The sequence below is a fragment of the Mus musculus genome, chromosome 17 (genome assembly GCF_000001635.26).
Source record: "Mus musculus strain C57BL/6J chromosome 17, GRCm38.p6 C57BL/6J".
Classification (NCBI taxonomy): domain Eukaryota; kingdom Metazoa; phylum Chordata; class Mammalia; order Rodentia; family Muridae; genus Mus; species Mus musculus.
The window spans coordinates 56,947,957-56,975,440 of record NC_000083.6 but is presented as its reverse complement, the minus strand read 5'-3'; the positions used below and the strand labels follow the sequence as shown (position 1 = coordinate 56,975,440).

General features: G+C 44.8%; 1 protein-coding gene across 1 annotated transcript in view; it reads left to right on the top strand.

Annotated features, from left to right (window-relative positions):
- The window catches only part of Acer1 (alkaline ceramidase 1), a 28,637-nt gene extending 6,686 nt beyond the window's left edge, over positions 1-21,951 (top strand). Inside the window, exons 2-6 of the mRNA NM_175731.4 lie at positions 16,202-16,316; positions 16,403-16,544; positions 16,991-17,128; positions 19,808-19,945; positions 20,194-21,951. Of these exons, the coding sequence (NP_783858.1) occupies positions 16,202-16,316; positions 16,403-16,544; positions 16,991-17,128; positions 19,808-19,945; positions 20,194-20,362 (702 nt within the window). The 3' untranslated portion in view covers positions 20,363-21,951. The remainder of the gene's footprint in view (positions 1-16,201; positions 16,317-16,402; positions 16,545-16,990; positions 17,129-19,807; positions 19,946-20,193) is intronic.
- Positions 21,952-27,484: the final 5,533 nt, after the last annotated feature.

Here is a 27,484-nt window from a genome sequence, read left to right as displayed (position 1 = left end):
CTGACTCCTGCAGGTTGGCTGCTGACCTCTTGCAGGCATGCCATGCCACCCCCTTGCCACTGATAATTAACAAATGAAAGAAAAATGTAAAGCTATTCCCACAACAAACACAGCAAACACGATAGTTATTAACATTGGCATTTATTAATACTTTTTAATACAATATATTTAACTGGATGCCTCATAAAATTCCTTTGAAGTAGCTACTCTTTCCCACCTCCTGTGGGTTTTCCAGTTTTGCTACATAGCCTCAGCTGGCCTAGAACTGCTAATCCTCTAGCCTCAGGCTCTGAGTCCTGAGATGACAGACCATACTCTAACAAGATGGAAATTCTAACAAGGCTCAGAGAGATTTGGGTCCTTGCCCAGGGTCACACAGCAGAAAAATACACAGGGGCCTTGCTCAAAGCTCTTCTTGCTTAACCACTAAGCCAGGAGGTTGTCAGTGTTTAACCACCACGTGGATAATAATCCTTACAGGTAAGTCTGGTCCTACAGCAGGCACTGCCTCCAGGCACTCCACCCCAACCCACAACCTTGGGCAGGCCGTAAATGGGAGCAGACAGTCATGTAACAGGTGGTAGATGCCGGGTGCAGGCAGTGAAGAACAGAAGATAGGCAATGAGGGAGTGGAGGCGGCTCTGGAAATAGTCCCTGACTCAGTAGGCCCAACAGGTTCTCCCCACTGCCTCTCCCTGTCTCCTCCAGATGCCTAAGGAGAGGCAAGTGGCGTTTGTCACGGTGAATGGTGAATGTTTATTGGCTTACAGTACTGGCTATGAAATCTAAGAATTCTTCAAGGCCAAGGGCTCTACTGGAGCCTTGTACCTCTCTCCTCATTCAGAGATAATAGGGGTGGAGGGAATGCACTCTTGACCACACCCCCAGCCCCTCACTGGGGGATTCTAGGCTAGGCTCCAACAGTGACCACGCCCCTCATAGGGGATTCTAGGCGGGGCTCCACCCCTGGCTAGGCTACCTGGTCCTTACTCAGGGATTCTAGGCAGGGGCTCGACTTCTGAAACATACCCTAAAGTTTTTTTTAACAACTTCTATCTTTAAATAGGGTATTAGTATGTAGTCCAAGAAATCTTTATTATTTTGTTTGTTTGTTTTCTTTTCTTTTCTTTTCTTTTTTTTAAGACAAAGTCTATGTAGCTTTGTCAGTTCGGCACAAGCTAGGGTCATCTGCAAAGACAGAACTTCGATTGAGAAAATTCCTCCCTTCGATTAGTCCGTAGGTAAGCTGTGGGGCATTGTCTTGATTGATTTATGTAGGAGGACCCAGCCCACTTCAAATGTGCCGCTCTGGACTGGTGGTCCTGGGTTCTATAAGGGAGCAGGCTGAGCCGGGCGGTGGTGGCACATGCCTTTAATCCCAGCACTTGAGAGGCAAAGGCAGGCGGATTTCTGAGTTCGAGGCCAGCCTGGTTTACAGAGTGAGTTCCAGGACAGCCAGGGCTACACAGAGAAACCCTGTCTCGAAAAACCAAAAAAAAAAAAAAAAAAAAGGAGAGAGAGAGAAAGAGATAGAGAGAGAGAGATTGCAGGCTGAGCAAGGCACGGGTGTGTGTGTGTGTGTGTGTGTGTGTGTGTGTGTGTGTGCATGTGTGTGAGAAAGCATCCCTTGCGGCCACCCTGACAGCTCCTGCCTCCAGGTTTCTGTGTAGAGGTCCTGCCCTGGCTTCACTCACAATGGACTGTGAGGATGAAATACAGCCTCTCTAAGCTGCTTCCCTCGTGGTATTCCTCACAGCCAAGAAAGTAGAGCAGCCTGTGATTGGCCTCCTCACAAGCACCTGCCTGCTTCTGCCTCTGGGACTAAAGTCATGTTCTGCCACACCTGGCCTTACTGTTGTTTTTTTAATTATTATTTAAAACAATTTTAAAATTTCTTTATGCTCCAGATTTTATTCCCCTCCCGGTCCACCCTCTGACTGTTCCCCATCCCACATCTCCTCCTGGCTCCCCTGGCTCCACGAGGATGTCCCCACCCCCATCCCCACCCTCACCCCATAGACCTTTAAACTCCTGGGGCTTCCAGTCTCTTTTTTTTTTTTTTTTTTTTTTTTTTTTAAAGATTTATTTATTTATTATATGTAAGTACACTGTAGCTGTCTTCAGACACTCCAGAAGAGGGCGTCAGATCTCGTTACGGATGGTTGTGAGCCACCATGTGGTTGCTGGGATTTGAACTTCCGACCTTCGGAAGAGCAGTCGGGTGCTCTTACCCACTGAGCCATCTCACCAGCCCGGGCTTCCAGTCTCTTGAGGGTTAGGTGCATCTTTCTGACTGAACCCAGACCCTCTGATGTATATGTGTTGAGAGGCTCATACCAGCGGGTGTTGGCTGCCTGGTTGGTGGTCCAGTGTCTGGGAGATATCTGAGATCCAGGTGAATTGAGACTGCTGGTCCTACAGGCTCACCCTCCTCCTCAGCTTCTTCCAGCTTTTCCCTAATTCAACCACAGGGGTCTGTCCATTAGTTGGGTGCAAGTATCTGCATCCGATTCTTCAGCTGCTTGTTGGGTCTTTCAGAGGGGAGTCATGCTAGGTCCATTTTTGTGAGTGTTCCATAGCCTAAGTAATAGTGTCAGGACTTGGGGCCTCCCCTTGAGCTGGATCCCACTTTGGGCCTGTTGCTGGACCTTCTTTCCTCAGGCTCCTCTTACAACTTTTAAATTTAAATATATTTTTATTACATTCTTTCTCTCCTCCAGATTCTTCCGGATCCCTCTCTTACCCACCCAACTTTAAGTTCTTTCTCAAAAAAATAAAAATAAAACCCCAATACAACAGCAACCTCCCCAAGCCAAGAACATTTAAACATCATACAGTAACCAAATAAAAATTCACCAAATAAAACCTGTGGAGTCCATTATATATCGGTTAGCTACTCCAGAACATAAGACCTGTCCCGGCATAGTTGATATACCCAATGTCATTTCACTGGAGAAAACTGACTTTCCCTCTCCCAGCAGGTATAAGTGACATTTGCCAAGATTTGCACCAGTGGCCAGGTTTTTTTTTCATTTATTTATTTATTCATTTTTTTAAAAAAACTATAACAAAATAAAATATAATAAGATAAAAAAGCCAGGCAGTGGTGGTGCATGCCTTTAGTCTGAGCATTCAGAAGGCAGAGGCAGGCAGACCTCCTTGAGTCTGAAGCCAGCCTGGTCTACAGAAAGAAATTTTGTCTTGAAAACAAAACAAAACAAAACAATCAAATAAAAAGATAAAACCAAAACTACCCCCTCAAAGCTAGACAAGACAAACCAACAGATGGAAAATAGCCCAGTGCACAAGAATTAGAGAGACCTTCATTCACACACTCAGGAGTTCCACAAAGCTGGAAGTCATGCTACACGTACACACATATGCACACATATGCATATGCACAGGGCCTGGTGAGAAGCAAGACAGTTCCTACTCTGTGCCTGCGGCTTCACAGCGAGTTCAGTGAGCTTCGATAGTGTTGATGTAACAGCCTTGTGTTCTTGGTGTCCTCCTTCCAGCTCTTACCCTCTTTCTGCCTCCTCTTCTGTGAAGTTCCCTAATCTCCGAGGTGAGGGATTTGATGGAGACATCCCATTTAGAGCTGTGCCTTTCTCTCCTCTGCAACATGCCTCAGTCTTGCTTTTTGTAGCAGATGTCAATTATCTGTCATAATGGGTTTCACCATACTTTCATGGGTGTTCTGCTCGTTGCCCTTCATCCTCTCTTGCCCGTCTCCCACTCCTGTGAATCCCCTCCTCTTCCTAGTCTCTTTCATCTTTAGATCATTTTTTTCTTATTTTGTGACCCATTTGTGTACATGAACATGGGTATATTACACATATGTATGTATATATGTAATTTGTGTGTTGTGTATGTGTGTATGTCATGGTATGCTTGTGCCCTGAGAGGGCATCTTATGAACGTCACTTCTCTCCTATACTGAGACACAACTATCCTATCCCGAGTCCAAACTCAGGTGGTCAGGCTTGGCAGCAAGAACCTTTGCTCAGCCAACACACTGCTTGACTCTATATTACAGGTCAGGTATAGACTCTGGGGAATATATATTCATGAATGTGGTGTGTGTGTGTGTGCATGGACATGCAATACACATGCCATAGCACATATGTGCAGGTCAGAGGACCATCCCAGGTGTTAGTCCTTGCCATCCATCGCTCAGAGGCATCTCTCTTTGTTGTCTGAAGCTGAGCTGAGCACTGTTGTTGGACTGTGTCAACCTGCCAGCTTCTAATAACGACACAGAGACTTATGTTTATTAATGAGTGCTTAGACCTGTTAGCTTAGACTTGTTCCCCCACTAGCTTGTATAATTTAATTTTATATTTTATTTTAATTTATTCTCTGTTTAGTCTACATTATGCTACGTGGCCCATTACCGCTCTCTCCTTCAGCACTGACACCTGTTCCTTCCCCCAGGTCTAGCTGGTGAATCCCTTTACCAGAGTTCCTCTCTCTGCCTGAATGCCAGGCCTCTTGCCCTGTTATAGGTCATCTGCTCTTTATTGAACCAATCAGAAGGTGACGGTGAAGAATGTTTACACAATATGATGCAGGTGCTGATACTGAGCAATTAGAGTAACAATACCAAAGTCTAGACAGTACTCAGCTATCTGCAGGTACAGAAATAAACGTTTGAATCATACAAAGACAACCTTTACACAATGCACCCCAACATCTCTGCTTGTGTCCAGTGAAAGGCTCTTTCTCTAACATCAATAAACTATATACAATAAGAACAATTATGAAAACTATCAGGTAAGAATTAGATTCACAATGTCCAATCCATATATATTTGGCAACCTTGGAGAAAGTACTCTAACCATCTATCCTACCTTGGTGAGTCCAAAGTTCTTCACCTGAATCACTTTCTATCATAACTTGCACTTATTAAACTATAACCATCTTTTAGACCCCTTAAATCATTTTCTTAAACCCTAAACAACTCGAGCTTAATATGAGACTATAACTATCTAGTCTTCAACCCCATCAGAGACCCGACAAGGATAAGTGTTACCTGAATAAGCAGGAAGTGCAGCGCCAGTAGCTTCCAAATGACAGACAGCTGGTTACCTGGACAGCCACCCAAGAGTCCTCTGTCATGTTGGCGCATCCATCTTCAGCTTACTGGCTCAGAATATCTGACAGAAGGACTGGCCTACTTTGTCTTGGCAAAGTTTGCCAGTTGACTTCCCAGTGCCCTGCTTATCCACACTTTAGATAGCATGTTGTCAGTAGGCAAGGGTAGGTTTTTGTTTTGCATAGTGTCTAGTTTTGCCACAGCACACCTGCCTCACGGTCATGAAAAGCCTTATGTTACTAAAGCATCTAAATTCTGTGTCTTCTTAAAATTACTTCCTGCTATCTGGAGGGAACAGCAACTTTGGGGGGGGGGTTGGTCCTATGAAAACTGGAATATTGGCCAAGTCCTGGGAGAGCTATCTGTATCATGTGCCAACCATTGTTTGTGTGATGGGAAAGTGCAGAGCTTCACTGAAGTCCTGGCTGGAACAGTCTGTGAGGCTGGACCAATTAAGCTAGTCATTTTAAAGTTGTTCTGGATGCAGATTTTTGAGGAAACCGCTACTGAGGCCATCTGTGAGGCTGGATTATCTGGGATATTTGTCTTATCTTCACGGGTGTCTGGTCCTTTATTCTGAAAACACACAAACTTTTAAAGGTAATATAAATTTACGGATTAACACACGTATAGAAAAATGTGTGCTGTGCACATACCAGCTAGAAGTGATTCTCTGCTCTTCGAGCAGGAAAGGAGTCAAACTTGGTAAGTCCATTTGGACTGCATAACAGAATTGCAATATAAATCTCCACCCATGCTTATCTCCATCTCCAAGGACATCGTGCAACAATAAGTCCCAAGGACTCTGCAGCCAACAAGATTTATTGGCTGTGCAGAGACATGTCTTAGTCAGTCTCTGAGCTGTCCCCATGTAGAGGGATCAGCATTCATGTCACCTGTTTTGTTGTTCATCTTGGTCTCTTCCTTCATGCCTGCAGCCAAGATTTTCAAGAGGTCTTCCTGGGTCAGATCTAATCTTTCTTTATTTTGAAGGAATTCATAGTTTTCCATTTCCTATTAAAACAAAGATATAACCTCTCCCCTCAATGCAACACATTTCCTGACTTCCATTCTGAAGTTAACATATCCTTATAATATATAGGCTGCTTTAATCTATCAGTTCTTTTATTTTTTTAAAAAAAGATTTATTTATTATTATATCTAAGTACACTGTAGCTGTTTTTCAGCAGCTGTTCTACCTGTCTCATTGACATTTAAAAAATTTAAAGTCAATAAAACTTTATTTAATCTATCTCTGGGAGACCTTGCATTCCCCTTTGTTTAAGGAGCCTTTTCTTTAAAGTCCTGTATTTAAAGTCCTTTAAAGGTATATCAGTAACATGTTTTATGTTCTATTTAAAGAACTTTTGCATTTTACCGGATACATATGCTGGAACATTATCAATTCTAATCTTTAAAGGTATTCCTAATGTAGCCACAACAGAATCAGTCTTTCCAGAACTCAAGACAGAAGCCCATTGGAATCCTGAATAGGTATCAATTGTATGATGTACATACTCTAGTTTTCCAAACTCTGCAAAATGGAACATTCATTTTCCAAATTTTATTTCTTTGGGTATCTTTAGAGTTACTTCCAGCAGGTAACAGAGTTTGATTATCCAAAGAACAAGCAGGACAATTTTTTATAATTTCCTTTTGCTTGTTACCAAGTTATAGGAAAAATATTCTTTAAACTTCTACTATTTACATGATGGCTTTTATGTAATTTGAAGCCTCTAATACATTTCCTGTTAATATTTTGGTATATGTCTTGATTTCCTAGTGCCTGCGAATGGTCCTGGCTAACCTGTATGAGATAGAATATGAGTTATCTGTACTGGATGATCTCTGTTTTGGGTTACATGTTGTACTTGTATAAACAACAAAGTTAATTCTGAATCATCTAAAATAAGTCCAGCAGTTTCTATATGCAAAACCACTCTCACTGCATATTGGGAACCAGTAACTATAGTAAGAGGTTCTGGACAATCTAACAGAACCAGAAAAGAATGTGGTTCTGACTTCTGAACTGAAACCTGTGGACTTTGCATTCATTTGCTTATATTTTCATTCTTATAACCCGGCATTCTTGATTTATTGGCATCTGTATAAAAGGTAGGAGCTTTACACATTGGAGTTCCTCTCACTATATGAGGAATAATCCAATTAGTTCTTTTGATAACTGAAGCCAATTGCTTTTGTGGTATCTATTATTAATTTCACCCAAAAAAAAGATCACTGCAAGCTCTTTGTCAGTCCTCATTGATTACCCATAATGAGGTAATCTCAACATTAGTATAAAACACTATAATCTATGCTGGGTCTATTCCTGCTAATTGACAAAGTTTTATTCTCCTTTTCACAATCAAATCAGAAACCTTTTCTATATAGGTTTTTATTTTTTTTACTCTGTTTATGTGTTTAAAATATTCATTCTAAAACATTACCTTCTCTCTGCACTAGAATTCCTGTGGGAGAATGAGTAGAAAGCAAGAAAACTAAAATACCATGCAGCTTTGGAACCAAAGGGTCCACATATGCATTCTGTGCTCTCTTTTCTACCAGAGCCAATTCTTTTTCCGGCTTCAGCTTCAGCTTCAGCTGATACTTTCCTTGGGCTAGTTAAACCTTGTAAAGATGGAAATGAATTACTAAGCTTTTAAAAAGTCAATACAATTATTGACTGTAGCCAATTATTATCTTCCAAAAGTTTTTGAAAAATTATTGAGTTCAGAATTGGTCTTTTATGATCCTTAACTTTTGTGGTTGGATTTTCTGCAGACCTATCTTATATCCTAGATAATTAACAGAATCTCTTTTTTGTATTTTTTTCAGGAGCAATCTGTAATCTTTAACAAGGCAAAATTCTCTTTACTTCATCAAACATTTTCTTTCAGATGGCTGCATTTGAATCAGCCAGTAAAATATCATCCATCTAATGATAGATTATAGACTGAGGAAACTGTTTACAAATTATTTCTAATGGCTGTTGCACATAATATTGACACAAGGTGGGATTGTTTAACATTTCTTGTTGTAAGATTTAGTTGGCATAGTATGGTTAAATGTGCGCACAGTGAAAGCAAATCTTTATCTTGTTTCTCAAGGACTACTGATAAAAAGCAATCTTTTTAATCATCACTATAATAGGCCATGCCTTAGGTAATAAAGAAGTTAAAGGATTCCAGGTTATAAAGAGCCCTTAGGCTAAAATATTTTATTGATCTATAAGCATCCTACAGATTTCTTTTAAATGACAAATACAGGAGAATTCCAAGGGCTGGTGGACTCTCCTAAATGTTTAGCTTCTAGTTGCTCTTGGATTAACCGTTCTAATGCTTGTAACTATTCTTTATTTAAGGCCATCGCTCTACCCAAATAGGTTTGTCAGTTAATTGTTTTGGTAATAGGGTAGTTGGTACTCTATCAGAAGTAACTCCCCTTCTAAATTTGGAGAGTCAGTCTCTGCTCTGTCCTGCCTATAGACAGCCTGGACTGTCTGTAACTGTCTTTGATAACATTTTTAAATTTCTTTATTAGGAGCATCTCTTTTACAGCCTGTATCTAAAGTTGGAGGAATGCTAATCTGTGCTTCCCACTGTTGCAATAGATCTCTTCTCCATAAATTCATGGATATGTCTGCCACATATGGCTTTAATTTTGCTACTTGACTTTCTGGTCCTCTGCATTTAATCCATTTTAGACTTTGTTTGACCTGAGACAATGTCCCAACTCCTAGAAGCTGTGTAGATAGTGGCCAAACTGAATCCAGGAATCTTGTGAAATTATTGTTACATTTGTTCCTGTATTCATTAAGCCTTTAATTACAATGCTATCTAATTGTAATTTCATTTTTGGTCTCTTATCATTTATCAGTTTTCCAAAATAGCTTTTTTTTTTTTTTTTGGTATCTTTAGGATCTCTTGTTCTATCCAGAGGAGGTGTGATATCTCTGTCAAATGGTTAATTTTAAGTTTTGAGCAGCTCTGTCTGTCTTATCAGGCTTCATCTTTTCTAGTTGCTTTCCAGAACAGTTATTCCTTGTCTGACAGGAATGGAATGGCTTGTGTGTTTTTTGGTCAGGCCTTGAGCAAGTCCCCCGTAGGCAGTTTTCTGACACTAAGGAATTGCTTCAAATATCCTTTTTAAAAAATTTTTCTTTATTTATTATATGTAAGTACACTGTAGCTGTCTTCAGACTTTCTTCTTCTCTCTCTGGCCCTGCTTGCTCACTGTAGCTGTCTTCTGATACCCCAGAAGAAGGCTTCAGACCTGATTACAGATGGTTGTGAGCCATCATGTGATTGCTGGGATTTGAATTCATGACCTTCGGAAGAGCATCGGCGCTCTTAAATGCTGAGCCATCTCTCCAGCCCAATTCAAATATCTTTAGATGACCTACATTCATAAGCACTGTGTCTGTTCCTTTCACATCTTCTACATACCACAGGGATCTCTTTTTTTAAATTTATTTATTTATTTATTATATGTAAGTACACTTCAGACACTCCAGAAGAGGGCATCAGATCTCATTACAGATGGTTATGAGCCACCATGTGGTTCCTGGGATTTGAACTCAGGACAATTGGAAGAGCAGTCAGTGCTCTTAACAGCTGAGGCATCTCTCCAGGGATCTTTCTTCATGACTTATGATTAAAGAAGAATTTATCCTTAGGGACTGTTTGTCTACAGTCTTTTAGGGAGTGACCTGATCTTTCACAGGCACAGCAATGGGCGTTTTGTGTTTTTACGTCTTTCGAAATTGTTTGTCCAACCACAAATGGATTGTGAGCATTAGATTTAATATCTGCAGCAGTTTTGTTTGTTTGTTTTTTTTTTCCGAGACAGGGTTTCCCTGTATAGCCCTGGCTATCCTGGAACTCACTTTGTAGATCAGGCTGGCCTCGAACTCAGAAATCTGCCTGCCTCTGCCTCCCAAGTGCTGGGATTAAAGGTGTGCGCCACCACGCCCAGCTTGCAGCAGTTTTGATAGATTCACAAATAGGTGCAGATCTGGCCTGATAGCCTGTTTGCATTTAGCTTCAGTATTCTTAAAAGCTAAATGTTCAATTAAAAATTCTCTAACATTTGGATCTGTTATCCTTCTATTCAGTGCTGCAGTCAATCTTTGCAAAAAGTCCCTGAAAGAGTCACTTGACCCTGACAATAGGGTAGTTGGTACTCCGTCAGCAGTGACTTCCCCTTCTAAATTTGGAGAGCTTGAACTTGGACATCCTTGTAAGTGATTCAGCTGGTCCCTGTTGACCAGCCTTGTCCTAAGCATTCAATGCTATTGTACAGCATTGTTCTGAGATGGTATCATCAAACATAACCTGTACCCTTAATCTGTCAGAATGTAAACCTCCACCTAGTGACCCTTCACAATTTTGTTTTTCGAGACAGGGTTTCTCTGTGTCACCCTGGCTGTCCTGGAACTCACTTTGTAGACCAGGCTGGCCTCGAACTCAGAAATCTGCCTACCTCTGCCTCCCAAGTGCTGGGATTAAAGGTGTGCACCACCATACCCGGAGTCAGTTTGGGGCTTTTTAGTCACACTGCAGCTCTGGGAAAATGTTCCTTCTGCCTTTCTGCCCTCCTCTGGGTCTGCAGGCTCCATTCACTGCTCAGCTAGTACACGGTGGTGGTGATGGAGGGGCTCTGTCCCTCGGGTCAGTCCCGTCCTCCCCTGCCCCACATTACCCTGCCATCCCATGTGCCAAGCTTCTCTCCCCACCAAGCCACTGCAGAGCTGTAGGCTCTTCCCAGGGCAGCCGCACCAATCTACCCCAGCTCCAGGAAGGTAGTGCAATCAGCTGTACCAGGCACCAGGTTGTGATACACTTGAACTCTCCTGGAGTGTTTCCCATGGGCGGAAGCCTGCAGGTAGAGGGGACTAGCGGGGCCACAGCGAGGCCTGCACACTGCAGGCTGGTTTGGCTCTCCATAGTTCCAACATCTGGGTGCTGCTCCCGACCCAGTAGGCAGCTGACCTTGTTTCTCATCGGGGGGGCTCTTAGAGAAGCCAGGTCTCTGCACTCCCTCTCCTCTCACAGTTTCCTGTTCCCTCCACTTACTGGCTTCCCAGGTTGCTAAGAAACCCACCTTTTCAGGCTTCTGTGCCTGACTTGTCCTAAATTCTAATTTGCCTAAGTTTGGATTTCTAGCCCCTCCTTGGGCACCAAATATTGCCAGACTGTCTTGACCCACCAGCTTCCAATAATGACACAAACTCATATTTGTTTATGAATGTGTAGGCCTGTTAGCTTAGTCTTTGTTCCACGCTAGCTCATATAATTCAACTCAACCGTTTACTGTAATCTACATTCTGCCGAGTGGCCCATGATGTCTCCTTCAGTCCTAGAACCTGTTCCTTCCTCCATGTCTGTCGAATCCCCACGCCTGATTCTTTCCTGAGTTCTTGTCTTTAATTGAATGCTCGGCCTTTCCTCTCCTGCCCTGTCATAGGCCATCAGCTCCTTATTGAACCAATCAGAAGGTGATGGGGATGTTTACAATATGATGCAGGTGCTGAGTGATTTGAATAACAATACCAAAGTCCAGACAGTAATCAGCCATCTGCAGGTACAGAAATCATTTGAATAATATAAATACAACCTTTACACAGGGCACAAGAATATTGTCCCAACAGAGCACACTAGGCTGGCACGCCTTGTCTCCACCTCTCACCTCTCCACACTGCTGCCCCTAGGTTTGCATGAGTTCTGGGATATTGAACTCAGGCACTCATGCATGGCACTGTACTCACTAAGCTGTCTCTGAAACCCCCCAATGCATCCTTTCAGCTTGTTTCTCCTGCCTTAGCCTCTGCAGTAGCTGGGATGACAGGCCATTTCCACAGGCACAGTAGGTGTTCTTGACAGAAACTGTAGCCACCGAGGCCAGTTTGTCCTGGGCATTTGGGTGAACAGTGCTAGGGAGGTGTCTCTGCCTAGTTCACAGGTCAGATATGGATGCTGGGAAATCCAAGTGTCATTCCAGAGCCTCGTGGTAATGAACAGGTGGCAGGGATTAAAGCCCAGGTCACTTCGATCACCAAGCTTGAGGATCAGAAGAAGCCATGAGTAATTGTGTGTGGTTGACAGGACCACAGCCGGGTCAAGGACCACAATGCCTCACACCCAAGGAAGTGGCAAGCCTTCTGGCGTGAGGCTCAGGGAACTGGCAGAGCTGGTCTGATATGGATGATGACAGTGTATGCAAAAATTAGCAACAATACTGCCTTAGTTAGGGTTTCCATTGCTGTGAGGTGACACTATGACCAAGGTCACTCTTATAAAGGACAATATTCAATTAGGGCTCACATGCAGGTTCAGAGGTTCAGTCTATTATCATCAAGGCAGGAAGCATGGCAGCATCCAGGCAGACATGGTGCAGGGGAAGGAGCTGATCTACATCTTGATCTGAAGGCAGCTAGAAGAAAAATGTCTTCCAGGCAGCCAGGAGGAGGGTCTCAAAGCCCACCCCAATGTGACACACTTCCTCCAACAAGGTCACACCTAATGGTGCCACTCCCTATAGACCAAGCATATTCAAATCACAGCACTTAGCTTCTTGCTCTGAGGTGTCCCCAGCCTGAGACTGCTCCCTTACAGAGACTTCCATAGGGATCAGCTAGACTACCTCGCTCAGCTGTGTACCCCAAGCCTTCCCCCTCCATTGTAATGAATAAGATAAATCCTCTGAATATATTGGTGGCACATGTCGGTACATCTCCAGTAGAGAGCATGGACCACCTGATCCCAGCTTTTCTGAGTCTGTGTGTCTGCCTTTTCTTCATTCCCTCATGGCCCCAGGGAAGTTTTCAGGCCTAAGCTATGCAGGATTGGTGTTCATACCCATTCATCATGACTCAAATAAAACACCCATGGCTGCTGAGATGGCTCAGGAGATAAAGTATGCCCTTCAAGCATTTGGGCCTAAGTTCAAATCCCCAGCAGCTGTGTAAAAAGGTGGGCATTGCTGAGCATGCACACAACCTCTGCATTGGGAGAGTGGAGATGGTGGGTCCTGAGAGTTTACAGGCCAGTAGCCTAGCAGAAATGGAGAGAGCCCGGGAGAGACCCTGGTTCACCAGGAGGAGATGGAGAGCAATGGGGGAAGGCCTGGGGCACACACCCCTGAGGTGGTCAGGAAGTGGATCATTTTAATTTTTCTAGGTATATTTAATTTATTTTATGTGCAATGAGTGTTTTGCCCAAATGTATATTATGTGCTCCATGTGCATGCACTGCCTGCAGAGGCCAGAAGAGGGCATCCCATCCCCTGCAACTGGAGTTAAAGATAGTTATGAATGGCCATGTGGATGCTGGCCAAATCTCTGCAGGCAGATTAACTGATGAGCCATCTCTCCAGTTCTAGATGGGTCTAGAACTGAAGGTTCGTTCTTTGTGACTGAAAAACACCATCAAATCGCTTGGTTCAGCAAGGCACGGTGGCACCTTTGTCATCCTGGCACTTGTGAGATGGACGCAGAAGGATCATGAGTTTAAGGTCGTCCTGGGCTGTCTGTTCTTTCTGCTGTCATTCCTACTCTTGCAGTGGTGCACACCTGGAACACCTGCACTCAGGAAGCTGAGTTGGAAGGCTTGCCTTGCTCAAGAACAAACTGAACTGCAAAGTGAGACCCTGTCTCATAAAGAAAGGAAGTAAAGAGAGAGGAACGGGAGGGAAGGGAAGTGGAGGAGAGGGAAAGGATGTGGAAACCTTTAGAAACACAACCTGAGCACTATGGTTATGTCTGGATCTCAATGGCTAAAGCCTAGTCACATGGTCGTATGCAAGGGAGCTGCAAGGGAGCCTGACAAGTATTTTTGTTACAATAGAAGAAAGCAGAGACTCAGATCAGCATGACTAAGGTGCTGTTCGTCTCTAGGGTTTACTTCCTACAGGACTGACCAAGTCACATCATGGTTTAGCGGAGGGTGAAGAGGTAGGGATGAGTGTCAGAAATCTGTGTAGTTACCTGTCATGTGGCTGTGATAAAATACTTTGCCAAGGCAATGTAAGAGTTTATTTTGGCTTCCAGTTAGAGGCATTGTGGTGGGGAACATGTGGTGGGAGGACACATCAGGGGACATCCTGTGGGAAATCAGTTCTCTTTTCACCACGCAGGTTCTGGGGACCTAATCCAGGTCATCAGACATTGCAGCAAGCATCTTCAACCTGCTGAGCCCTCTTGCAGGCCCTCAGGTCCCTTTTGTGCAATGGTGCAATTTTAGTTTAGAACCCATGGAATTCCCCCATAGTCTTAGATAATCTGCTGAGTCCAGATGGGTATTGTGTGCATAGGTACTGTCATGTTTTCTTGTTTCTCTGTTGGAGACAGGGTCTCCTGGGATGGCTTGGAGCTCCTGGCATTCTGCTTCAGCCTCCAGAACAGTACTGGAGACTGGAAATAAATGACCGGAGATTATGTGTATCACCACACTGAATGCTTCCTGGTGTGTGTGTGTGTGTGTGTGTTTAATTTTATTTTTGTTTTTTCAAGACACAGTTTTTCTGTGTAGCCCTGGCTGTCCTGGAACTTGCTTTGTAGACCAGGCTGGCCTTGAACTCATAGATACGCCTCTACTTCCCAAGTGATGGAGTTAAAGGTTTGCACCACTACACCCAGCATATTTCGGTTTTTGAAAAGGGGTCTCCGCCGGGCATGGTGGCGCACGCTTTTAATCCCAGCACTTGGGAGACAGAGGCAGGCGGATTTCTGAGTTCGAGGCCAGCCTGGTCTACAGAGTGAGTTCCAGGACAGCCAGGACTATACAGAGAAACCCTGTCTCAAAAAAAACAAAAAAAAAAAAAAAAAAAAAAGAAGGAAGAAAGAAAGAAAGAAAGAAAGAAAGAAAGAAAGAAAGAAAGAAAAGGGGGTCACTGTAGTTTTTAGGCTGGCCTCAAATTCAGAGATCCATCTGCCTCTGCCTCCTAAGTGTTGGGATTAAAGGCATACCTCAGTATGCATGTCCTGAATATTGTTTTTAAAGATTTGTTTGTTTCATTTATATGAGTACACTGTCGCTATCTTCAGACACACCAGAAGAGGGCATTGGATCCCATTACAAATGGTTGTGAGCCATCATGTGGTTGCTGCGACTTGAAATCAGGACCTCTGGAAGAACAGCCAGTGCTCTTTAACCACTGAGCCATCTCTTCAGCCCTGTCCTGAATATTTTTAGCCCACAATTACAGAGCCCACAAATTTAGAATTTTCCTCTAAGAAGAAAATGAGGGAGAACATGTGGAAAATATTTAGTAGGTCGTCCATGCTCCCCTCATTGAGTAAATGAAAGAACCAGTAGAATAATGGGCAGAATGTAGGGTCTATTGGAGATTTAGGGATGGCCCGTAGATGGCCAGGGTCAGTGGGGGAGAGGAAGAACAGGCTTGGAGACAGAACCCCTGCCTAGAATTCCCCAGTGAGAGGTTGGGGTGTGGTCAGAAATGGAGCTTCTGCCTAGACTCCCCCAAATGGGGGTCTGGGGTTGTTGTTTGGGGGGAGCTTTTTCTTAGCACTTTGTCCAAGGTCCAGGATTCCATTAGTAATAATAATGGTGTGTGTGTGTGTGTGTGTGTGTGTGTGTGTGTGTGTGTGTGTGTGTGTGTGTGACTATGTAGCCCTGGCTGCCTGAGATTCTCAATGTAGACAAGGCTGGTTGAATTCATAGAGATTCACCTACTCTTGCCTACTGACTGCTAGAGTTAGAGGTCAGTAATACTAATGAATGAATAACATTTTTAAAAAGAAAGGGAGATCTAGGCGTGGTGGTGCACATCTTTAATTTCAGCACTTAGGAGGCAGAGGCAGGTGGATCTCTGGGACTTTGAGGCCAGCCAGGTCTACACATAGAGTTTCAAGATAGTCAGACTCTTAGAGTGAAAGCCTGTCTCAAAACAAACAAACAAACAAGAAAAATAAAATGAGTCTGGGGATCAGACTAAGATGACTGGGAAACTTACAGTTGAATGATGGACAAATCTTGGTTCATTCCTGGACAGCCCATGCGATGGGGTACTTAGGAATGAGCCCTAGGTGGGCAGGAGCTCCCACCAGCTCTTGTCTTACTAGCTCTGTTCTTGTTTCTCCTGCAGTTCAGCAATGTGTTCTTCCTCATCTTTGGACCCCTCATGATGTTCCTCATGCATCCGTATGCCCAGAAGCGTACCCGGTGTTTCTATGGAGTGTCAGTCCTCTTCATGCTCATAGGTAGGTGTGCGTGTTTGAGGCTGGGGAAGTGTGCTGGAAATGCTCCCTCCCCTTGACGGCCTCTACTTGCGTCTGCCTTCCTACAGGTCTGTTCTCCATGTATTTCCACATGACACTCAGCTTTCTGGGACAGCTGCTGGATGAGATCTCCATCCTGTGGTTGTTGGCCAGTGGATACAGTGTGTGGCTGCCCCGTTGCTATTTTCCCAAGTTCGTCAAGGGGAACAGGTAGAGCAGGCACACCAAGTCATCTGTGGGGAGGGGAATTTAATGAACACAAAAAAAAAAAAAAAAAAAAAAAAAAAAAACCAAAACCAAAAACAAAACCAAAAAACCCTCATAACCTAAAACCCTTATAACCTTTACTCAGATATCTGTTCTCCATCTTCTGAACTCTCCATGTTTTTCCAAACCTCTCGCCTGACCTTATCAGGCCTCTTGAGTCCCCTGGCCCCTCTTCATCCTCCTAACCCACCTCAGGCTCTTTAATCTCTGCCTGGTACACCCGGGTTCTCTTAAATCCTGTCTTTCTTGAGCAGACCCAAGGAAACCCAGAGGCTCCTCCTGAGCCCAGATGTACTCTCCAGGGTTCTTGGTTTGTCCTATCTATTTTGGCTGCCCAAGGTGATCTCGCTGAGTCCTTCAGCACCTCTCCCACCCTGTCTCACTCTCAGGTTCTACTTCAGCTGCCTGGTAACTATAACCACTATTATCAGCACCTTCTTGACGTTCGTGAAGCCCACAGTCAATGCATATGCTCTCAACAGCATCGCCATCCACATCCTCTACATTGTGCGCACAGAGTACAAGAAGTGAGTGCTGGGTGATGGAGGCGTGGTCAGGGTGGAGCCCCAGGAGGTGTGGTCGGGGTGGAGCCCCGCCTAGAACACTCCCTCCCCTCCCCACCAGGGTCTGAGGCGTGGTCAGGGTGGGGCCCCTAGGAGTTGTGGTCAGGGTGGAGTCCCTCTGGGACTCCCACTGGGCTGGGTGTTAAAGTGTGAAGCCCCTGCTTAATATGTTCTAGTATGTGGGTTCTGTTGCCAACATCACAAAAAACAATTGTGCCTTTTTAGGAAGTGAATGGCGGTTGCAGTTGCCTAAGAGTTTCCTTCTGTTTCCCTTTGGAGCTGTGTTCTTTTCAGCAGTTCTGTGTGCTTTTAGAGTTTCTGAGTCCAGTCTCCTGAAGAGGGCACCCATTCTCCATGTTGACCAGTGAGCAGGAAGGGCAAGGCTTCTTTCTGAGCAGTCTGTCAGTCTGCAAACATTGTCTTAAAGCATATACTGTAAAGGTGGTGGAGGTACACGCCTTTAATCCCAGTTCCCGGGAGATAGAGGCAGGCAGATCTCTATGAGTTTGAGGCCAGCCTGGTCTATAGAGCGAGTTCCAGAACCGCTAGGGCTACACAGAGAAACCCTGTCTCGAAAAACCAAACACACATATATTTTATATTAATTTATTTTTATTTATGTGCATCACAACATCTGTGTACCACAGCGTGGGTCCCACCCATCCAACTGGGGTTGTGAGGTTAGCAGCAAGCGCCTTTACCTACTGAGCCATCTTGCAGTCCAGAGGTTGTCCTTTTCATTTACTTTCTTATTAGACTAAAATCCACAGGTATACCAACTGTGTACAATAGGTTGAGCTGACTATGTATCATTGAGTCAACTGAAATCCACAGGTCAAGTTATACAAAACTTGCCAGTGAAACCGACAAACTGTAAACTGTCGGCCAATCCGACCAGAAACCAAAGGTCAAGCCAAAGAAACCATAAAAAACTGGAAACCGGAAACCGGAAACCATTAACAAAACCAACCAGAAACGATAAAGACAACTGGAAATCATAGATCCAGCAAGCCAGAAACCATAAGTCAAAGCAATTAGAAGCACTGGTCATGTTAACAGACACTATAGAGCAGTATAAGTGAAAATCATTAGTGAAGCCAACTGGAAGCCATTGCCCAATGGGATACAGACATCATCAGTCAAGCCAATTGGAAGTCACTAGGCAAAGTATCCAGCGAATGGCTTCATCATGAGGGGAGCAGACAGACCTGTATGTCTATTGATATCGGACAGCTTTCTCACTCATCTCTAGAATATTCTTCCGGAGACCTCGATTTGATTCTGCTGACCAGGAGGCTACATTATGGTCTTGAGTTGTTTCAAGACATGACTACCAGAAAATGCACTGCCCTATTGCACTCCCGCATACACACACACACACACACACACACACACACACACACACCCATATACAACCCCCCACATAACCTACTCACCACTCCCCCAAGACCTCATTGAGTGTTAACTATTAGCACATAGTAAGCAACATTGCTAGCTTTCTGCTACAGTCACATAGCTGAGACAGCACAAAGAGTTAAAATTAGTTCCACATGACCTCACAGGACTTATATAGTCCTAAGTATTTGTGAGGCCAAACAAGAGGATTAGTTTAGCCTAGGAGTTTGAAGCCAGATTGAAATGTATAGGCAGATATAGTGTGTGTGTGTGTTTGTGTGTGTGTATGTGTGTGTGTGTGTGTGTGTGTGTGTGTGTGTGTGAGAGAGAGAGAGAGAGAGAGAGAGAGAGACAGAGAGACAGAGAGACAGAGAGACAGAGAGACAGAGACAGAGAGACAGAGAGACAGAGAGAGAGAGACAGAGAGATAGAGAGAAACAGAATGAAAAAGAGACAGAGACAGTGAGAATTATTCTATTTTTTTTCTTTCTAATATTTTCTTCCTTTTTCTACACAGGACTTCACTGTGTGGCTCAGGTTGGCCTCCAAAATACCAGAGATCCTCCCCGCTCTGCCTCCCAGGTTCTGAGACAACAAAGGTGCCTCTCCACACCTGGCTTGGGCTAATTGTTGTTGTCTATCTGTTTTGGCTCATGGTTTTAGAGGTTTGCGTACTACTGATTGCTTGACTCTATTGACTTGGGTTGGTGGGACTGGGGTTCCCACAATCCTTTTCAAGAACACATTTTAAGTGAATGGAAGATGTCTTCTAGGCCCCAAATCAGAAAGGTTCCATTAACTTCCTCACAGAGTGGAGGTAAAGACAGATCTTTTAACACAAGAGCCATTGGGAGACACCCCAGAGCCAACTTATAGCAAACACCAGCTCTCTTGAAAACACCATTTGTCCTTCTCCCAACCTATGAGATACATCTCCTGGATAGATGAATTTCCCATCAGCCACTTAGAACACTGCCTTCTTTCTGTGTTAGTGCAGATGTGTCTATCAATCATCTACATCTATCATCCATCCATCCATCCATCCATCCATCCACCTACCTATCATTAACCCACAAACCCACCAATTCATCCACTCACCCTCCTACCCACTACCTATCCACCCACCCACAAACACCCAACCCATCTACCTACCCACCATCCAACCATCAATCCACCTGTCCATCTGTCTGTCTGTCCATCCAGCAGCTCACCACCCACCCCCAGCCCAGGCTCTCTCTTTGTCCCCAGGATTAGGGATGATGATCTTCGGCATCTGATTGCGGTTTCTGTGGTCTTATGGGCCGCTGCACTGACCAGCTGGATCAGTGACCGTGTACTTTGCAGCTTCTGGCAGCGGATTCACTTCTACTACCTGCACAGCATTTGGTAAAATACCCCTCTTGGATCCCAAGAACCCAAGTCAGAGTTCAGATGCACTCCAAGTAGAGAAGTGTCTGGGGTGCAAGAGTGGGAGAGGGACAAGATCCAGACCCTGGGATATAGAGGTGGTAGGGAGAGGTTACAACTGGCTGCCTGGATCTAAAGAGCCAAGTTAGCATCTGTGAGAACCTAAGAAGACTGGGTAGAGCTGGGGGCATCTCTCGATTTCTTACCCTGCCCTCTCTTAACCACAGGCACGTCCTCATAAGCATCACATTTCCTTATGGTATCGTGACCATGGCCCTGGTGGATGCAAAGTATGAGATGCCAGATAAAACCCTCAAAGTCCACTACTGGCCCCGGGACAGCTGGGTCATCGGGCTACCCTATGTGGAGATCCAGGAGAATGACAAGAACTGCTGAGCTCTGCTGTAGTCTCTGCTCTCTGGCCAGCCACCGAGTCTCCTGTGTACTGAGGATACAGGGCAGGACAAGGCTTTCAGTGGGCACACTTGCAGCACCCATCCCCCGGCCCATGCTCCTTGCCCTGCTCGTCAGCACAGGGTAGATTTACTTGTGGCTCAGGGTACTAGTTTGGTGACTGAGGGACAGGGGCTGCCTGGTGTGTGGGATGACTGGCCTGTGTCCACCTATGAGACCACAGCTTCTTCATGGCCACGGATGTGGTGAACAGATGGGTGTGTGGCTGATACAGCACCTGCCTGAAGCATAATGCTTGCTCTCTGTCAGCTCGCACATCTGGGACTGTTTATGAGTGTTATAGATTCAACTGGATCATGACTGTATTCTGGGAAACTGGGGAGTATCCAAAGAACATTCCAGGCCCCACCACCTACAGATAGATATTCGTATAGAGACCTCTTTGAACCACCACATGCACTCAGGGCAAAGTGTTGAACATGAGAGCCATGAATGAGGATAATAGAGGGCTAACCTGGGCAACATCATGGGGCACTTAGAGGATAGGGTATTGGGGAAAGGGTCTCCGTGATGGCTAAGGACACAGAGTTAGACATGCCAAAGCTTGATTTTCTGCTCCACAGTATTCAGCTTGCATAGCCCTGAGGGATGTGATGTTTCAAATGCTGTTTGTAAATAAAATGTCATTCCCTCCTGGGACTTCTGTTGATTAAAATTAGGTCACGTGTGAAGTATTTGGAATAGCCTTGAAAATATCCACCCACCCACTTATCAACCATTCACCATTTTAACAACCTATCCATCAACCCACCCATCCATTCATCCACCTGTCCATCCATCCATTCACCCGTCCATCCATCCATCCATCCATCCATCCATCCATCCATCCATCCACCCACCTTCTCTCCCTCTCTCTTTCCCCTCCTTCTTCCATCTACCTCCCTCCTTATATCCATCCATTCATTCCACCTCCCCCTTAATCCACCTACACAAATTAAAATTGCAAGTGTGGGTTGCTCAGATGGCTCTGATGGCTTGCAGTTCAATATGATGACCTGAATCTGAACCCCAGAATTTGCATGAGAAAGAGAATAGAAGGCAACTCCTACACATTGTCTTCTGACCTGCACACACATGCAGTAGCACACACAGTGTGGCAGGTGCATAGACCAAAGTTTGTTTGTTTGGTTGGTTGGTTTTGGTTTTTCGAGACAGGGTTTCTCTGTATAGCTCTGGCTGTCCTGGAACTCACTTTGTAGACCAGGCTGGCCTTGAACTCAGAAATCTGCCTGCCTCTGCCTCTCAAGTGCTGGGATTAAAGGCGTGTGCCACCACGCTCGGCAGACAAAGGTTTTTAACATGTAAAAAAATGCAAGTAAGGAGCTGGAGGCTCAGCAATTAAGAGCACTGGCAGCTCTTGTAGAGGACCCAGGTTTGAGTCCCAGAACTCATGTGGCAGTCCCAGGAGATCCAACCTCCTCTCCTGGCATCTATGGGTCCTCACAGACATGGTTCTCAGATACACATTCAGGCAAACATTCACATACATAAAATAAAATAACCCACAAATGAAGTATCCTGATCTTATTTTCAGTTCACTCCTCCTTACAAGATGCCACTCTCTTTGCCTGACAGCAGACATAGAGTCCCCTACCCACCCTCTGGCAGTGGTGACAGATGCTAACTGCACGAGCACTCAGAGACATTGATATATGGTCCGAAGAAGACATTGTTGGAAGGGCTAGTGTACAGGGTGACATAGGGGAGAAGCTTCCCTCGAAAATGGCAAGATGGGTGTGCCCTTCTTGGAAACAGTGAGTCCTCCAGTTCCTTGGCTGCATGGGACAACGGAAGAAAGACAGGCTAGCTGTCGCTGCCTGGGGCGGGATCTGAAGCAACAGGGAAGGGGTTTCACAGCTTGTCCGGGAAAGGAGGACACGAGGCAGTAGGTGTCTCTGTTCCAAGTTTAAAGACAGGGCGTTTCTGTTTAGCCCAGGCTGTCCCAGACCTCTCAGTCTTCCAGCCTCAACTTCCTGGGTACTGAGGTGACAAGCATGCTTTACCTTGCCTGGCCACTCACAGGTGGGTAGCATTCTACATCTCCATGTGATTGTGACATGTGTCACAATTTGTCTGGGCATGTCATCTAGCCCCCTGCATGAAGCACTTCAAACACACAAGAATACTTTCCTATCATAGATAAGGCTCAGAGGAGGTAAATGATTTACCCAAGAACACACAGCCTGGGCTTTGCGTCAGACCTATCCTTCCTGAGAGCTCTTTGGACCCCTTGAGGGGGGTGGAACCTGGGCCTCCTAGGTCCCTTCTGTCTATTTTCTTTCTTTCTTTCTTTCTTTCTTTCTTTCTTTCTTTCTTTCTTTCTTTCTCTCTTTCCTTCTTTCTTTCTTTCAAGATTTATTTATTTATTCTATATGAGTACACCTTAGCTGTCATTAGACACACCAAAAGAGGTCATCAGATCTCATTACAGGTGGTTGTGAGCCATCATGTGGTTGCTGGGATTTGAACTCGGGACCTCTGGAAGAGCAGTCAGTGCTCTTAACCACTGAACCATCTCTCCAGCTCCCTTCTGTCTATTTTCAAACCTAGATATTCTTCAGCTGTGTCCCCTGGATGGGTTCCAGTATTAAGAGATGGTGGTGGTACTGTGAACGTATGATTTTTTTGTTTTTGTTTGTTTGTTTTTGAAACAGGGGCTCTCTGTGTAGCATTGGCTGTCCTGGAACTCTCTCTGTAAACTAGGCTGGCCCCAAACTCACAGTGATCTACCTGCCTCAGCCTTCCCAGTGCTGGGATTAAAGGAATGTGCTATCGCTGCCAGCAAACTTGGGCCTGAGGGAAAGACGTCGTGTTTGATCCCCTAAAGTTAAGAATCTCACTCAAAGAGCTTCTGAGGTAGGGGATGTGAGGAACACCTGTACTGATGGTTCTATTTGTCTTTTCCCCACATACAATGTTCCTCTGCTATGAAATCGAAGGTTATCCCAGCACTCAGGAGACTGAGGCAGGAGGATCAGGAGTTCAAGGTCACACTCAGATACACAGTGAGTTCATAGCCAGCCTGGGCTACAGGAGCCTGTCTCAAAAAAAGGAAAGAAAGAAAGAAAGAAAGAAAGAAAGAAAGAAAGAAAGAAAGAAAGAAAGAAAGAAAGAAAGAAAGAAAGATGGAAGGAAGGAAGGACAAAAGGAAGGAAAAGAAGGAAGGAAGAAGAAAAGAGAGAAAGAAAGAAAAAAATAGAAATATCACCATGAAGCCATACATGCCTGACCAGGTGTGACCTGGGAGGCTGAGGCAATAGCCTAGGCTGGCCCAGAACTCACTATGTAGCACAGGCTAGCCTCAAAATTACAGCACCCTTTTTTTTTTTTTTTTTTTTTGAGACAGGGTTTCTCTGTGTAGCCCTGGCTCTCCTGGAACTCACTCTGTAGACCAGGCTGGCCTCGAACTCAGAAACCTGCCTGCCTCTGCCCCCCAAGTGCAGGGATTAAAGGCTTGTGCCACCACTGCCCAGCCACCCTTCTATCCTAACTTCTAGGGTTCTAGATGAATAGTCATGATTTACTATACACCACTTTTATTTATTTATTTATTTATTTATTCATTTTGCAAAACCATCTATAGCTCTTATGCAGAGGAATGTCCCAGTGAGCTCAGCATCAGGGTTAACCTGGGCCAGGTCTCTCATAGTGGGCCACTGGGCTCTTCTCCAGCTAGATCACACGTTCTCAGCATCAAAGGACCCTGTGGACATTTGTGACAGTCGGAAAACTGAGAGACACAAGAATACACTGGAGATCAGAAAGCAGGGTCTCAAAAATTCTCCTGAAGGACCATCTACAAGGTCAAATAAAAAAAAATTAAATGTGATAAACGGGGAGTCAGACTCTGAGGTGTGACCAAAAGTGACCAGTAGAGGGCGCTAGCAGCAGGCACATGCAGGGAGTCAGCAGGTCCTGCAGGTTAGTGTCCCAGGCTGGACCTCTAACCAGACTAACCTTTGCATCTAGTTTCACTATTTGGAAATTGGGGGCCATGTGGCAAGAAGATGTTGGACAGATCTGACAGGATTAGTTACATGTACTGGCTAGTTTTGTGTCAACTTGACACAGCTGGAGTTATCACAGAAAAAGGAACTTAAGTTGAGGAAATGCCTCCATGAGATCCAACTGTAAGGCATTTTCTCAGTTAGTAATCAAGGGGGAAAGACCCCTTGTGGGTGGGACCATCTCTGGGCTGGTAGTCTCCGTTCTATAAGAGAGCAGGCTGAGCAAGCCAGGGGAAGCAAGCCAGTAAAGAACATCCCTCCATGGCCTCTGCATCAGCTCCTGATCCCTGACCTGCTTGAGTTCCAGTCCTAACTTCTTTCAGTGATGAACAGTAATGTGGAAATGTAAGCTGAATAAACCCTTTCCTCCCCAACTGCTTCTTGGTCATGATGTTTGTGCAGGAATAGAAACCCTGACTAAGACATTACACCTGCACCAAACCCTCAAATGGCCTTTTGCTCTTCTGTCTCCTCCTCCCTATCTCTCTCTCCTCTCCTCCACTCCCCCTTTCCATCTTTCCTTCCTTCTGTTTGAAACAGGGTTTCAGGCTGTCCCTAAACTCTCCATGTAGCTGAGGATTACTTTGAACTCCTGATCTGGATGGCTCAACTCTTAGTTTTAGTATAGGAGGTCTGTTTCCTTGGGCCTGGCATGTTATGGGCTTCTTTTATCAAAGCATGTGGGTTACTTACACACACATACAACACACCACAGAATAACAGGTAAGCCATGTGGTGGTGATGTACCCTCTGATCTCAGCACTCCGGAGGCAAAGGCAAGTAGATCTCTATGAGTTTCAGGCTGTCCTGGGCTATACAGAGAATCCCTGTCTCATAAAAAAAAAGAATGATTTATTTATCTATCTTTTTTGTTTGTTTTTGATTTTTCAGAAGAAGAAGTTTCTTTGTGTAGCCTTGACTGTCTTGGAACTAACTCTCTTTGTAGACCAGGCTAGTCTTAAACTCAAAGATCTGCCGCCCTTTGCCTCCTGAGTGCTAGGGTTAAAGGTATGTGCCATCATGACTCATTTACTTATTAGTGTGTGTGTGTGTGTGTGTGTGTGTGTGTGTGTCCCACATGCATGCAAGTGTCATGGAAGCCAAAGAGGGTGTCAGATCCTGTGGAGGCTTTGACTGAGAATGGTTCCAGTGGGATCATCGTTTGAATTCTTGGTCTCCAGTTGGTAGATTGGGAAGGATTAGGAGGCATACTCGTGTTGAAAGAGGTGTGTTGTGGTGAGAATGTTGTTTTCTTTTAACAACGTGGAAATATAAAAATGGATTCATTTTAATCCCAGGTGTGGGATATGGGGTCACTTTAGATTGTCCACAGAAGCTGACTATGATTTGCCTCGTGCTCTAGCAAGGGCATGAATTTGCCATCTGCAGATAGTTTTTGCAAGTGTGTGACACTTGGAGTTCTGGGGATTGTTTGGCCAGTTGGTAGTTGGTTGTGGTTTGTTAAGTAGTGAAGAAACAAGAAGTATTAGATATTCTGACAACAAAGATCAAACTTGCCCCAAGGAACTTGACTCCCCTAATCAGCAGGAAGTAGTCTATAGATATCATCACCTTTCCCCACCTCTACCTTCTTTTTTCTCCTACCTAGCTTTAGGAGGTTGAAAGGGTGGAAGAAGAGGAGTAGTGAAGAATGTGGGGCACATGGACCATGCTACAAAAGGAACGGACGTGGTAAGGCAGAGCATGCTCAAATCTCAGAAATCTCAAAACTGGGACCGGCAAGAGTAGAACTAGCTCCCTGCCTGTTTTTGTGCTTGCCACAAAGCATGTAACCCAATGGCCCCCAACCAGGCAGTCACAGGTAAACAGCGGTGTAACCCAGGACCTGGACTGTCTCCCCATGCTAGTGAGCTATCTCAGTACCCAAGCTTTTAGGCAACGACATTTCCCTCCCTGGATATTCCCATACCCTCCACAAAATATATAACCCTTGGGTCCCTTCTGTAAAGAAAATGTATGCGTTCAGTACCACTCCTGAATAGAAAAATTCAAACAAGATAAGATTGTTTCTGAGAGCTGCTTCATTAAAGATCTTCAGAGAAGGCCTTCTGGAGGGAGGGGGCAGTCCCAACCAGAAAGGGATCCTGAAGTGGAAATTTAAAGGTTCTTTGGAAAGTCAGTTGTGTTGGATGGTGTTTTGCTGGGGCAGACAAGTGAAGTAATATTTCCCTGAAGCAGACACAGGTGAAAGGATATTTAGCTAAGCAAACACGTGAAAGGACACATGATATTAAGAAGGAACATAAATATAACCCGACAGATGGTGATGATGCTGGATGGTGTGGTACACCTTGCCATTCCTCATTGGTCATCGTTTGTTGAGACTCCAAAGAAAGAAATGCACCGGGAAACTTCTGGTGGTGTTCTGGTGGCTTCTCGCTGCTTCCCTCAGACTTGGGCCCATTGGCAGAATGATGTCAGCTGATATAGACTCATGTGGAGTTTTGCTAAGACAGACAGACTCATGTGGTGTTTTGCTGAAGCAAGACCCATGGAGGACACATGATGTTTGGAGAAAGTATAAATAGGACCCAATGGACAGTGATGGCAGGCTTGCATAGCTAGCTTTGCAATGCTTCATTGGTCTGTGTCTTCATCTTTGCTGATCTTCACTTACATTGAGAGAGGCAGGGCAGAGAACATCTCCTGGCGTCCCTGCTGGTCCTGGTCCCTCCAGCTGACTTGGGCTGTTTGTGCTGGGCCATGCCACTGATGCTGGCTCGTGCTTGCTATCCTGACACTACTGACCTGGGATGCTGGTGTACGTCCTGACAGCACAGATTAGATTTGCTCAAAAAAAAAAAAACAAAAACAAAAAACAAAAAACAAAAACCAACCAACCAACAAACCAACCAACAAACAAAAAAACAGGTCTACCTCTCCCATATCCTAATTATGTTTCTTTTCCATTATCTCTGGTGGGTGGTGGACTAGAAGAGAGGTAAAAATATTTAAGAACCCTTTTTTAAAGTAGGATTTGAAAACTTTAAGCCTACAGGTGGTGCCCAATGTGGCT